Source organism: Adelges cooleyi, unplaced genomic scaffold, assembly GCF_023614345.1.
Source record: "Adelges cooleyi isolate 19-005CV unplaced genomic scaffold, UGA_ACOO_1.1 ACOO_flye_CR_arks_rails_tigmint_CR_PRNA_9, whole genome shotgun sequence".
NCBI classification, from domain to species: domain Eukaryota; kingdom Metazoa; phylum Arthropoda; class Insecta; order Hemiptera; family Adelgidae; genus Adelges; species Adelges cooleyi.
In genome coordinates, this window is record NW_026096579.1 from 6,163,202 (window position 1) to 6,178,551 (window position 15,350).

The 15,350-nt window shown below is 29.7% G+C and overlaps 2 protein-coding genes across 4 annotated transcripts in view; both read left to right on the forward strand.

The window, feature by feature from the left end:
- The first annotated feature begins 22 nt into the window (after nucleotides 1-22).
- Nucleotides 23-6,387, forward strand: LOC126846652 (multiple inositol polyphosphate phosphatase 1-like). 3 transcript variants are annotated; one of them, XM_050586355.1, is made up of 8 exons: nucleotides 23-124; nucleotides 3,567-3,760; nucleotides 3,967-4,262; nucleotides 4,343-4,459; nucleotides 4,520-4,685; nucleotides 5,101-5,201; nucleotides 5,750-5,859; nucleotides 5,925-6,387. In XM_050586355.1, exons 1-8 carry the CDS (start codon nucleotides 90-92, stop codon nucleotides 6,271-6,273), a joined length of 1,368 nt encoding a protein of 455 aa, XP_050442312.1. In that variant the 5' UTR covers nucleotides 23-89; the 3' UTR covers nucleotides 6,274-6,387. The 3 variants fall into 3 exon arrangements, with proteins under 3 accessions (XP_050442312.1, XP_050442310.1, XP_050442313.1); XM_050586353.1 differs by lacking the exon at nucleotides 23-124 and adding an exon at nucleotides 3,052-3,214 and having other exon boundaries at nucleotides 5,925-6,386; XM_050586356.1 differs by lacking the exon at nucleotides 23-124 and adding an exon at nucleotides 3,223-3,365.
- Nucleotides 6,388-10,010: 3,623 nt separating this feature from the next.
- Nucleotides 10,011-15,350, forward strand: part of LOC126846726 (uncharacterized) — a 47,000-nt gene continuing 41,660 nt past the window's right edge. The window contains exon 1 of the mRNA XM_050586506.1: nucleotides 10,011-10,180. The gene's annotated coding sequence lies outside the window, so the exon portion shown is untranslated. The remainder of the gene's footprint in view (nucleotides 10,181-15,350) is intronic.

A 15,350-nucleotide genomic window follows, 5' to 3' on the forward strand; every position in this document is an offset into this window, starting at 1 on the left:
ATTCAATCTGTTTACACACAAATGTTAATGGACACCTATGTTGTGTTGACTGCTTCATCCTACAGTTGTTCGTTTATTTTGAAGACAAGATGATGTCGTTCGCGTTTGTGTCTCCAACGCCTTGGTAAAGTATAACATAAGCTACAAGTTAAGTCTTACAATTTTATGATCAGAAACGGTTGTTAAACGGGGTTTAGGTTCAGATGAATTAATTAATAAGCCGGCTAATAAAATTAAACTACTGACGAAACTGCTATAGTGTTATCGATAGATTATTTGTATTAATGTTATAGTTATTGTTAAATGTTAAATCGATGTAAGACAAGTACCTAATGCGAATTGTAGGCGTGCAATTTGTTTTCCATTTTTTTTTTGGTGGCCTTTTTGAAATATTTCTCTGCAACGAAAATCTTGAAAAAACGGTATAAATGTGTTCAATAGTTTTAATATTATAATAAACGCACATGTTTCGAGACTTGTTTGACCGATGACCAGAAAAAAATCACTGCATTTTTTAAAAGGAATAATTTTCAACTTATCGAATGCCTCCCCCCCCCCTGAGCTTTATAATACTAAAATGTCTAAATTTATTAGATTTTTGACGCGTACTAGACTGCAAAAACAATTTATTTTTTCCTACACTTGTAGTTACATATTTCACTATATTTTTCAATACTTTAATAAATCTCTTTTACAGAAATCAAGTATGGGCCTCGTTTTTTAAATATGTTGACAACATTTTGTTGAAAAAAACTTTAAAAACAAACCGATACTAGCTCATTGTTTGCCTAAGACACAATAATATGTTGATATCAAAAGTCAGTTCTGTCCAATTTTTCTTATATATTAATTTTCATTACAAACACACCTCACAATATCTATCCTTACTTTTCAATGAAATGTGTCTCGACGAAGCGTTTATTTTTTGTAGGATTATTTCTTATTTTACCAATTCTGTTGATCACACATATTCTTCTTCATTTGACAACATTTGCATTTTTATCCACAACCCAACAACCCAAATCCAATAATGTGGTATATTCTCTTACCACAGTAACCTCTCACTACGAATCTTAATCGTTTTGGATTATTCAGTAATTTCTCAATTGTATAGCATGCCTCATCCTTTGGTATTTTCTCTCTGTAAAGCATATTCTATGTATTTTATCGTTCACTGATTTTTAGTTGCCTAAAAATGCACGTACCTAACACCGATCAATGGAAAAAGGGCTGAAGGATGCCCGTCTATTAATCAAACACAGCGAATAATTAGGAATTGGGATACGATTTCTGTTTACTTCTAGGAAGACTCAAAAGCCTTTACCAATTAACTAAACGTAATGTTTGCTGTTATTATCAAACGCATTTGGTACTATATTATACTATGTATAAACTTTATACTAAATTGAACGGCTATACAGGTTGCAAGGCCGCCAGCAAAATATAACACCATCCCACCCGGGGCAAGGGCCAATAGTTTTAATTAGTTTAAAGGCACATTTCCAGTAAATCATAGTCTAAGCGACTGAAAAAAATAAATAATACAACCGACCTAATAAATTAACGCGGTATACCACAGAAATTTATATCCACATCATGAAAAGGGCAAAATTCACATTTGAACTTTTATAACCACTTAAAAATGTTATAATACGGGCTAGGAGGATCTCGGTGTTCGATATAAATATAATAAACATGGTTGGTAGATTAACAAAACATATTTTGTCAACGTTTGTAATATTTTATAGTGATCATATATCGTACTAACCGTGTAAACACATTTTTGTATTAACTTATTATAAATTACAAATTACCAACATAAATTAAATGTGTTGATAGACAGTTGTAATTCAAAAGTTTAATAAGTATGCAATTGCCTTGTCTTTTGTCAGTGTCTAACCCCTCATTGTGTCACGTTTATAACCCTAAAAAGATGAATAATTTTTAAATTCACATATTCAACAGTGAGAAATCGCACAGTGTTAACTCTATGGTTTTTGTGTAAAAATGTCTAAATGACAAATCTGCACGATCGCTCACATTTTAAAGATAAACGTTGTTTTTATCCGGAATGGAGTTGTTTATTCCCTTATATTCGTTTAGTTTCCAGATGTTTTATAGTGTTATTTTGTCATGTTTACAGTATTAAAGGAGTGAACCATAAAAGAATAACGCTAGTACAATTATCAGTCTTATAACTTAAAAATTCACAGTTTATATGTTGAACATTTTGCCAATGTTGTATGAATTTCGAACTTAAAACAAATAATACATCACTGTAACACCAGTATGGTACCTACCTATTTTTCCAGTTGAGCTTTGAAGTAAAAAAAAAAATTTGGTATACACAAAGAATAGTACAATTTTTGTCTGTGTGGAAGTAGAGTAAATAAAACGCATCCGCGATGTGTCGATGTGTATTGTAGGCACTAGCAAATTACAAAAAAAAAAACATGGTTTTCCCATATGCTGTGTCAGATTTTTTTACTTGGCAAATCGAATGCAGCCGACCTAATTTATACAAAAAAAAAAAAAATTTTAAATGTCTAAATTAATTAGATTTTTGACGTGTAGTAGACTGCAATGGCAAATTATTTTTTCCTATACTCTTGTCTCTTAGTTACATATTTTACTATATTTTTCAATACTTAAAAATTGTTTATCTTCTTCTCTTGTACGTAAATCAAGTATGGTCCTAGTTTTTTAAATATGTGGACAACAATTAAAAAAAAAAAAAATTAGCGTTTGAATTCATTTTAGCAAAATTAAGCATCGCTCTGTAAACATTTCGGCATATGAAATATGGAACTTTGACCATGTTCCACTCGTGATCATGTTAACATCAGACAAAATAGCTAAGCAATAGGACAGCAAGTTTTATTAATTTAAACAAATTATTTTGTTCGTACATTTTAACCTAGTAACAAATATACTTGTGTAAATATAAAAAACGCAAAGCATTGTTTAGTCTAGTAAAATAGTTTGTTTTAATATAATATTTGTATAAATTGTTTTATTATTTATAATATTTGTACTACTGTAGACATCTTCGTGTTACACAAAAACCAAACGCTGATTTTCGCATTTCGTTCATTACACGATAACAATTATTCAAGTTCTAGGTTGAAATAATTTTAATAAACATTTTAAGCTAATTTTTTCAAAATACCAGCAATATGGCCTTGCTTTTTTTTAGTTCCGAGATTTTATATAAGTGAGTTCATTTCGAATTTTATATTATTTCATTTGTTACTCGAAGACACAAATATCTATATTATTGGTTTCGATCACAGACTAATATCTGTAGATTTTATTTAATTTGAAAATCCAGCATTTGTTCAACTTCTTAGCTACGACAGGACTGGGTAAAACATAAACTGATTTTCTTCTTCTTCTTTGTCCAGTCGGAAAGACGTTTTTTGGAAATACAAAATTTTTATGGCCGTTCTGAAATATTTAGCTTAAAAATTTAATGTAGTTTAACATTACTAACAAATGTATTATGCTAAACTTATACAGTCGGTACAGAAGATACACAACCCAATATTGCTTTTTTTTTTGTCCAGGATTGTATTGGCCTTGTTTATTTTTGGTATTGATTCAGAGTCTGTAAGGAATTTCGAGGATTTCCTACATCAACCCGAAACATATGTCCAGCCGCCAATTCACTACGACCGTTATGAAGATACCGATCCGTATTGGCAATTTGGTAGCAAAACAGTTTACAATTTAGAAAACACATTTCAACCACTACCATCCGGTGAGCTTATTGTCTAGTTTATATTTCTGGTATAAATTCAACGAGGTACTAGTAATAATTACCAAAACTTTTACCGTATATTATGTCGAGTACAATTTTTTAAAATTTTTAAACTATTGTGCCCATCACAACGAGTGGTCAACGTGGTCAATAATCATGCGGCGTTGTGTTTCTGGGAAAGTAATACCAATAATGTTTCGTTATAGAATGTAAACCAATGCAGATATTTATGATAAATCGACACGGGACAAGACATTCTGCTAATAGTTATATCGAAAAAATGACCAAGTTGAAAGATCTCATAAACAAAATGGGCAAACCGAAAATGAACGAAAAAGACGTTGAGAATTTGAAAAATTGGGAAATACACAACGACGGGACAATAGACAAAAACTTAAGCAGCCAAGGAGTCAGTGACATGAAAGCTTTGGGGAAAAGAGTACGGGCGGCGTTCACAAGTCTTTTGGACGAACCTTATGATCCAGAAAATGGCGTGTACAAAGTAATAATAAACTATGTCGTTCGACTTATGTTGATTCCGAATTTCATTCTTAAAATTAATAGTATCTATTATTCGAATAGGTTGTGTCGGCACCAAAACCCCGTTGTGTAACTAGCGCCGAGAAGTTTATGCAAGCTGCACTTGGAGATGAAGAACTTAAACTTCCCAAAAATATAGACGACAATGTTTTGCCAAATGTAAGTGAGAACCACGAATGAATTAGATATTTTTGTTTTTAACATAAATGGTTTGTTTAGTTGTACGTGCTGAAAGAACAATTACTGTTAAGCGAACCTGCAGTCGAGCCACACGAGTCACCAGAAACACAGATAAAAAAATTCAAGGAAAGTGATACCTTTGCAAAAGTATTGTCCAGAGTCGCTACAAAAATGGACCTACAGGAAGGCGTTACTATCACTCTTGGTAAATAAATACAATTTAGTAAAGGTCGTCGTTCATATCTTAACTTATCTTGACACCATCATAACTCGGAAGTGAATTTTCGGATGATGAATTTTGGCGATTCGACAAAAGCAAAAAAATGTGCGGTCTTGGATTTACATTCTTTGGATGTGTTCAAGTACTATGCTTTAGGGTTTACAATTTTTTGAACTTTAACAGCTGCCAATAATGAGTTCTGGAAATACCTAATATTAACCAATACCCTATTATTGATTTTGTAATTTGATACTGTTCATTTTCACGATACACAATATTACTATGAAGTTTTAATTTAGATTCTTGGCATTACCCATACAACCCATGCGGAGCCATGTTCACTAAATCTTTCATTTCATTACATTAAACAATAGATAGTTATTAACTAAACTGTATACAGAACAACTGGAAACCATTTATGAATCGTGTCGCCAAGTCAGAGCTACGAACCCTACATCAACTCCGGTTTGGTGCACAGTTTTTGTACAAGAGGATCTCAAGGTAAATATGTTTATGTTGAATATTTATTAATAATAATTTTATATAAAATTTAACAATAGTAAACATAACGTTTAATTTCCGTGACAATTAATTAAAGTTTAGTTTCAGCTTTAATTCGAACCTAAAATGGCAACGGGTTACAAATTGAATTACATTTTTAATGATATATGCATTATAATTATATGCTTATATGTATATAAAAAATATATAATATGTATACATAAATAAATTAATAAATTAATAGTAGATAAAACACACACAAATGAAGTAAAATTAAATTTTTAAAAATCGCAAACAGCAGTTAACTCTCAAATTTCTGTAAAAGAAAATAATTTATTTTTCCTGACGCTGTTCTATAGTTAAATTTAAACTACTGCTTTATTCTATAAACTGCCTAATTGAGATATGACGATGACGACGATGATGAGACCTTATCCATGGGAAAAAATAGACTAGATCAGACATTCGCGGGCATATTATTATTTTATAGTGTTATTAGTTTAAACGTTTGAAAAAAAAAAATAGTAATTACATTATCAACGCTGCAGGTTTTGGAATACATGGATGACCTCGGTTGGTACTATTCGTTCGGTTACGGTTGTCCGATACATGAAAAAATCGCTTGTCATATGCTCAAGCAGCTCAAAGATAGTTTCAAGTATTTTACAGTGATATTGTTATGATCGTACCGTTTACTATTAAAATCCTGCCTTATCGTTTTAGAGAAAAAGCCGGTGGTCGGGGACCGAAAGGGGTGTTTCATTTTGCCCATCGTTCAAACATGATTGTTACAGCAGTGATGTTAGGCGTGGCAAAGGACATAAAACCGCTGACCTATGACAACATGGACGAGATGAAAGACAGGAATTGGAGAACATCCAAGCTGAACCCGTTCGGTGCAAACATGACGGCTGTACTGTGCGATTGTGGCAATGGCGAAATGAAGGTATCGTTTTACATCAACGAAGTGTTAACACGCATCGAGTTGGGAGATGGAAGCACGTGTGATCTTTGTTCGTGGGAACTTGTCGAAAAGAATTTCGATGAAGTTATTCAAAAATCGAATTGCTGAAATGCTTAAAAAAAAAAAAAAAATCCCCACTGTAAGCACATAAAAAACTAACGTAATAAGGATTTTAAGTTGTTGAAATAAATTAAAGCAATTATACATGTTTTAAGCTTCGATGCGGTAGCTGAGAAGATACAAGTTTTACAAAGTTGTGTTTTTCTTTGTGTCTCAAGTCACGATAACTTTTTTTTCCTATATGGACCGATTTACTCGAGTAGCACCTCTATAGATCCAAAATCGCTTAGCACTTGACTAAAGACAATTCCTTCAACCCCAAAACTGGAAAAAAGTTTGACAGGTTTATCAACTGTCAAATTTAATTTGCTATATAACCTCCCCGAATTTCACAATTCGCCGTCCACCGGGGGGAGGTTTGAAGGGTTTTTTTAAAAGTATTTAAGAGCTGAAAATAGGTCTAACATATCTCAAAGACGTGTATAAAAAAAATTCAGAAAAGTGACTTAAACAATATAATCGTAGATTTTGAAGGCTTTTATGGGTTGACAAACTTGACATTTAACCCATAATATGAGTGTGGAATTTAAAAAATCACAAAACAAGAAGTTAGCAGAGTTGGGTCAAAGCAATTATTAATTCTGAACTTGATTTCATCACAATTAAATGCTTCGAATCTGGAAATAGCAAGAATCTAGCACAGTATTAAAATGTAGTCTAATTAAGCACAGTTTAAACCAGCTAAGTAGTGATTAGATGTGAATCTGTGAATACTGCACCCCAATTTGGTAGTTTTTACTATTACTACTTAATCACATTCAGATTTGATAATTACTTTTACCCAACTTTTTGTTCTGTACTGATTCATAGTTTATACTGTACTTGGTCAGGATTTTTCATTACAAATAGCTATGAAGTCGGCCTAAAATGTTTTTTTTTTTAGTGTAGAATAGTAATAGTCAAACTCAATTACTGGTAAACTATTATAATATAAAAAAATAGCAATTAAAAATCGAATAAAATCATGACAAGAATAGGTATAATTTTGTAAATGCAATAAAATTGTTATTGATTAACGAGTTATTTTTAATAGTTTTGACTTTAAACTTGCAAATTTGAACCCCAAAATTAAGTAGTCGAATATCTGCCTCAGCTAGATTAAAAAATATTATACTATAAAATGATAATGATTTATTTTATCATATCTGTGTAATGTAAAAAAAAAACGTTCAACGTGGTCTGGTGATTTTTTTTTTATAATATTTAAATTTGAAACTTTACATTTTTAGAAAGTTTTGCGGGGAAGGAGTTTTTAAATAAAGAATAAACATATCCAGAAAGTCTGTGAAAACGACACAGCGTTGAAAGGATAATATCATAATAATGTGTACAATATGAAAAAGCTTAACTTAAATATTTTTTTGTAAAACCAATACCATCTCAATTTCCGGCTCGATGCTTAAAGGGAAGAAATAATATACAAAGCAGAAGTTTACTTTTATCCTTTGGGACAATCGGCATGGATGAACTTAGCCAGAAAATACTTCTCCAAGTCGAACCAATTATGAGTTTTAACTTTTTTTTTTAATACTTTTAATAAGAAGATTAAAAATAAAATTTAAATAAAATCTACCAATTATTCGATTAATAAAATACACTGTGGTATACTGCGCAATATATAAACTATAATTATTACAACAATGTACTGTAAACGATTACTTTAAATGTATGTATATACATTTTTTTTAGTCATTTTTTTTTTTTAATACTACTACTAATATTAATAATATTCTCATTTATTTAATTTTACACACGTACTACTTGATATAGTTTATGCGATATTACATTTCTTTGCATACACAATGAAGTATAAATAATTAGACTGTTAAAGTGGATTATCTGTGATTATTAACTGCTGTAATAACTTCCTGTTATTTGACGTGTAAAAACTAAAAATACTTTTTCTGCTTCCACTATTCCGTTTCCAATGCAACATAATTTAATACTAATGGTACGCAAAATGTTTAAATTGCGTCGAAGAGGTTACAAAAAAAAATTATTGTAACTTAATATTGTTATTATTTTTTTTAATTCACTACCCATATTGATGATTGATGATCACTCGAGTTAACGTAACGACATCTAGTTAGCGATTCACGTTTATTTCACAAAAGAACGTACCCGCGGGACGGTATTTTTTCTTTTTATAATAGTCTTTTCAATAAAAAATACAAAAAATCAAATATTTTATTAAAAATTTTCCTACAGTAGCAACTATTTCCAAATTAAAAAACCTAAGTTTTGTAAAAAAAAAACCTAACGTATAAATATAACTTATAAGAGACAGAAAACTCAGCCGTTCATGATCCAACGTGTTCTTCAATGGAAAGATTGAATTTTCTAAATTAAATTTTCAGTCAAATTAAACTTAATCTAGAAAAAACTGTTAAGCAAACTTATGGTTAAATATATAGTAAAGATATAAAACTAAACTTGTTAAAATCGTTTTCAATATGATTGCTAAATCTGATATGATGTTTATATTTATCATATTCCAGTTGTATTTTTTTTTTTTTAATAGTTGTGTACTATAATAAGGTAATTTTATAATGGCCTTCAAACAATGGAAATTCTCAATTATATCGTATGAGAAATGTATTGCTAAAACAACATAATGATACTCGCAATGTACCTAAAGTATAACGTTTCAATAGGACCGAAAATGAGGACGAAGAAACCGCTAATATCTACTTTGGTACACAGACTTGAACCTAAGAAGATTTTCGAAATCCAAACCGACATTAAAAGAGGGCTTATATAAACAGACACAGCGGTATTGTTATATAATATTGTAAGGAACGTTTTTTTTTTTCAAAAAGAACTACTTCAAAATTGCAATGTTATTTTAAGAGATGTGTCGCGCTTAAAACCGACCACTCTGTATATTGTCAAGGCATACTCTGAGTAATAAATTATTGTTTTAGAATAAATCCGTGGTTTTTGGGCAAAGGGTGATAAGTCGAGTACTGCAAATTGACTTTATTTTAAAATTGTCACTTGACATAGTAATGAAGTTTGAATAAAAATTTTATAAATTAAAATTAGAAACCAAAACAATTTTCTCGGTAAATTTTCAATGTTGTATTTACATTTTCCCAAAAGTAGCAAGTTTAGACTTATCGCCGGCTAACACAAACATCACAGAAACACAGTGAACAGTTCAAAGTTAAAGGTAAATGTATATTGTATGACGTATACATTACCATTTGAGTTTCAAAATTTACCACTCCTAAATCTAGCTTCAGACATTAAACTATTATTGTTTGACAGAAATAAAAAATGTTTCTGATATTCTGAACACTCTGTATACAAGCGACGGTGCGGTGTAAATGTAAAATATAAGTTTTCGACAAAACAATATATTATTATTATGTAAATTATTTTTTCGTCGGCCAGTTTGTTTAAATCGGCCGGCGATTTCTGAACATAAAACGTCTACATTAATTATTTTATTATTTCCTGTGTGCAGTGTACAAAGTACTTGACTAAAAAAAAAAAAAATTAAAATAAACATCAACCCAAGTTTAACGACACCGTGTAACACACTATCGAATGGCTCGCTGTGTACAGAGTGTTGTATACAGCATTATTTGGGTCGGATAAGGATATTATTATAATATCCTGCGAACACGGACGACCGCAGCCGAACTTGCACGAAGTCACGGTCGCGTTCACCGGTTTTTGCCGCTTATACTTACAGGCCATCAGTAACGTGAACGGATCTGAAGGCATAGCGTTGCCGGCGGTCGTGTAAAATCGTGTTTCGAGTTTTGAACAAAAAAAAAAAAAAACACCCCCCTTCTCGATCAGAATATTGTCAATGATTCGGTTCTGTTAAGAAAAAAATCGATACATTTTTAAAAAAAAATTCAACAATACCGTTATAATAACTAGAGTGAGTATTTGAACGTAATTCGGTACTTGCTATTGCAATGTTTGCCATAGACTAGATCGTTTGCTTATAGTAGATAATGTAATATAATATTATGTACTTAATATTAAGGGGATTGCATGCCAGAGAAAATTTCGACTACTCAAGAACTTTCTTTAACAACTCTACTGGGTCATGTAGGAAACGAATTTTTTTTATATTTTTTGATTTTTTTATGTAAACAAAATGGGCTGTAATATCGAAAAGTTGCAAATTTAATTTATTTAAATTACGAGAAACTAAAATGTTTAAATAAAAATCATAAAATACAATAGTTATGTTTATTTTTGAAAATATTTGTATACATTATATGTTATAGTACAATTTAAGAAAATATTTAAATTTTTATCTCTTTTAGTGCCTATTTGCTAGAGCTTTTGAAACTTAAACGGTAGTTGAATTTTAAAATTAACAGTGATTTACTGAAAATTTGGACTGTTCGATAACTGGTTTTGAGTAATAATTATTTTTTATGATATTTAATTTTAAAATTAAGAACGGTAGGTAGTGTGAGACCGAGTAGTGAGCGCAGGTAAAAATAACTATTATTTAAATTTTTTAATAAATACAATTTTCTTAAAAAGCGTCCTACATTTTTGAGCTTTCAAAATTATTCATTCAAACCCAGTTATTGACCTTTCTAAGTTTTCCTAATTTAAAAAGTTAATAAAATATACTTTGATAATTATTTCAATACCAAATTATAGTGATCATCATTATAAAATATAAAAATTATTTGAAGAGTAGAAGAAAAAATTATAATAATATAAAATTGGTTTTTTTTTATATTTAATTTTTGAATGCCACATTAGGGTTGGATCAAAACGTCTGTTTTTATACTTTAAATTTGGCTAAAACTTAAGAGTTTTATTTTTTGTGTATAAATATAAAACATACTTAAAAACTTATCGTCCCGGCTTGGTAAATTAAAGTAAAACTATTTTCCTCTTTTTCAATCGGAATGGCTTGAGATTGATTACTTTTTTTTTATTTTCTTAAGTGTGAGTTATTACAATTTAAATGCACAATAGAACATCATTGAACAGTGTAAAAGATATTTGCAGCTCTAACTTTGGTACGGTTTACGATAATAGACTTTATGTTTTTTTTTATAGACAATGTGTTAGTAGTGTTTATACAAGACGTTTTATAATGTGCTTTCCTTTACTGGCCACTATTAGCTTTACAGTGACTTTTCTAATGCATAATATGTTCTAACAACCATATACAGGATGTAGGTATATGAAGAACTCTAAGCAAAAATAGTAGTGGGTTAACAGTTAGAAAAATATGTTTTTTAAGAGCACATCAATGCAAAAGTGTTTAAAATCCAGGTCTCAAGTATTTGAAATAATAATAATTAATACTGTATTTGCAAATATCACAAAATACAAATTGTGCATGTAAAATTGTGTCCTGTATCTAAACGGTTTTTTTTATTTATGGTTATAGCTTTGAGAACAAATGTCGTTTTCTAGTCTTCCTACACTTCTTGTTTTTTTCATTCGGTAGCTATATTGTAGTAAGTCATAAAAGTGTGCAGGCACATAAATCTATAATGACTACATACGACATAATAACAATAATAATAATAGTAAATTTCAATACCCAACCGAACAAAATTTGAAATTTAACAAAATAATAATATTATGTTAGGAAAAAAAACAGTTACTATGTATCATAACGCGGCGTGTCGAATAGGCAAAATTGGTACTTAGCTGTGTTGGTTGGGCTATAAGGTTTGTTTACAATAATAATATTAATACGATCGTAACGAATAAGTATTATTTGAATAAATTCAGTATTAACTGTTGTTATTTTTAATACTTGAGACCTGGATTTTAAACACTTTTGCCACTCAAGACTCGATTATGTATATATTTTAATTTAATTAGCTATATTCAAGGCCAGAAATATATAAAAAAAACTATATTTATAAGCTTATAGAAAAAAACTAAGTTATATTTTGACTTTGAACAAATACGAGGGGGAGGGGAGGGCTCTTTAGTTACCCGCATCCTCTTCCATCCTCCACCCCCCCCCCTCCCCGTTAAACTTTTCAAAAGAAAATAAGCCCAAGACTTAAAGTCACAACAACTCAATTTTCGTTTTGTAAAAAATACAAATCAGCAATATATTTTTTAGACGTTCCATTTAGCAAAAGTTAAAAATCAATATTATTACAAAAAAAACACAAAGATGTATTTTTATCCAAGTAGGTAGATTTAAGTTTAATATTATTAATGTTTACAACTCAAAAGCTTTTTTTTTTGCGATATTTATATTCCATATTTTCAAGGGAAATTGTACTTAGCGTTTCAAAGGTTTTAATTTTATACAGGGATTTGAAACAATTATTTGCACTGTAAAGAATACATTTAAGGAAATTAAAAATAAATATTTACTATTACAGTTAGTGTTAGAAGTCTGAAAAAATTTAATGAAATGTTTCCTTTTGATATAGGACATTTATATTTAGGAAAAAAATTCACACTTGTTGTTACTGTATTTTTGATATATTTTTCGTAGAAAAAAATGGTAATATACCCTATATATATATATATATTAGACTACCCTTGCAAATGTAAACGTTTTACAGTACGCAAATTATTATTTTTTTTTCTGCTAAATTTTTTTTCAACAAAATTTTACTTACAATTTTGTCGTAACAAATGGCGATTTGTTATCTAAAACCACCAATACGGTTCAATAAAAAAATATTATCATAACGTCTAGCTAAATTATACATTTTTATCCTTTAAACGTTTCCGAATTATGTAATTTGTATCATTATAAAATGCAATTAATAATTATATATAGTAAAACACTAATTATAATCGACAATGCGCCATAAAATAATATTGTAGTTTTAAAATATATTTTATATGATATTATTTTAAATTGTGTTGTGTTTTGTGAATTTAAAGCAATTGTGTTTGAGCAATTGTGTGTATTGTGGTTGTGACGTTTTCGGTTTTCCATTGGGCGAGACATTTAATATTTTGCCCAGCATGAATTAGTAGTAAATTACTCGGTCGTGTATTTCAATAATACGTATTTGTGTTTGATAGTATTATTTGTCAACTGCTAAAACCGCCGGCGTAGTTCGGTATTTAGTCGTTCAATTATTAAATTCCAATTTATAAACGGCTAAGCGTCGTCGCATCATCATTGTTGTTGGCTCTGTATACAATTGGCGGGGGTGCACAGTTATTATGTATGGCAGTTATAGTAATACAACACAGAACGCCACAATTGCTACAAAGGTTATAAAGTGTTTTTTATTCGATTAGAACAAACATTTGATAGATACCGAATTTTGTGGTCTTGACAACGTCGACAAACCGACATAGTAATGCGGTTATTAGTAGGCACCATGAAAACGCACGGTTTGACTTATTATTATTAATGTAAATTTTTTTACCAAAACCGATTCAATTGTGGTCTAAATTTATTCAGATCAAAAACCTATAATGTACCCAAAAACAGTTATTTAAAAAAAAACAGGTTTTTAATAAAACAACATTTGATTGAAAACAATTTAACGCGTGAAAAATGGAACTCCATATTTTTGTTACGCTGTGACAATATTGCAATTTAGGTTAGATATTTTAGTACTATGTATGATCACGGTTTGAAAACGTTTTTGAAAACCACAAAAAAGACAATAATTTTAATGTTAAGCTAATTGAGTGAAAAACGACAAATTTTTATTTCTGCCACTAGTTTATTGGAAATTTTTGAGTAATTTTCAGACTTTGAACTACACCTTAAAGCGAAATTAAGGAAAAGTTTTCACCCCTTTTGGGAGAAAGAGTTTTTGATATTTTTTTTTCTGCTGGTAGAGATATTGTTTACTATATGAAATACATATGAAATACTTGAATTGAACTATATTGTTCGTTTCCTGATGCATTAGTATGAAAACAATAATTGCATAACACACAAGGGTATACTATTATTATTGTAATGTAGACACTTTTACACAATTTCAGCCGCTTGTACAACCACTTTGGAAAATTGGTATTTATATAGATATTATTTTTTTGTTGTCACACTTCCAACATTATTCTACGGACGTTACATAACTCTCACAACTGTTGTTTTTCTCTGTCGGCATGATTAAGGACAACTCATAACTTTACCTAAAAATATTAATATTATAGTAAAACATTAAATTGCGTTATTTCAATTTTCCTGTGATCGATTCCCAATAGGACTTGGATTGACCGGATATAAATAACTTAAAGTGATTTGCATTAGTTTATGATGTTGTTTTATTTACAGCAAACATGACATGTGGCAATTCGAATAATGTCCACCGAGATTATCGACGGCGATAATTTCTCGGTTAACATGCAACACTTATGGTAAACACTAAAAATAAAATATTATATATAAAACACCAGTACAGTGGTATAGTGGGGACAGGGAGGTCATAGCAGGTCTACAAAAATTATTAAAAACTGAAAAGCATTGTACCTAATATGACAATTATGTGCTTAAACATTTATCTTTTTTAGTATTAGGGTGAATACGATTAAAGTCGATCGTTTGTACATAAATATGTGTTATCATAGCTATCGATTTTATATCTTAATTAACAATATAATGGAAATATTTTCATTACCTAGGTTGATTTCTCATAGATAGCAACCTGAAAATCGACCTTTTTTCCTAAAAAAAAGTGTGACTGAAAATTTTTGAGAAAGTTGTGTATGTTATAGTTCCATTCTAGATCTACCTTCGGTCTAATTTTCATACCCAAAACCCCAAAAACTTTGGTTGAAAAATTGAAATAAAAGAAAATATTTCTATCAAATTTGGAGGAAAGGGTTTACGATATATTTTTGATTTATCAATGTTCATCCATAGTACTATGAGTAAATAATATTTCATAGAAATTTGGATCCAATTTGACTATTTTTAAACAAAGATGTAGATAAATTTAACTAATTTAACTTAATTAAGCAACATACAAGAGATTTCATGTCGCCATTTTTGCTTTACATTTTCACTTTCAAGTGATAAGAGATACGTGATGTGATAAATGAGAAGTGATAAGAGATAAATGAAAAGAGATAAGAGATAACATATCTATGGCTCAATGTTTTAAAATAACTATATTTTTTAT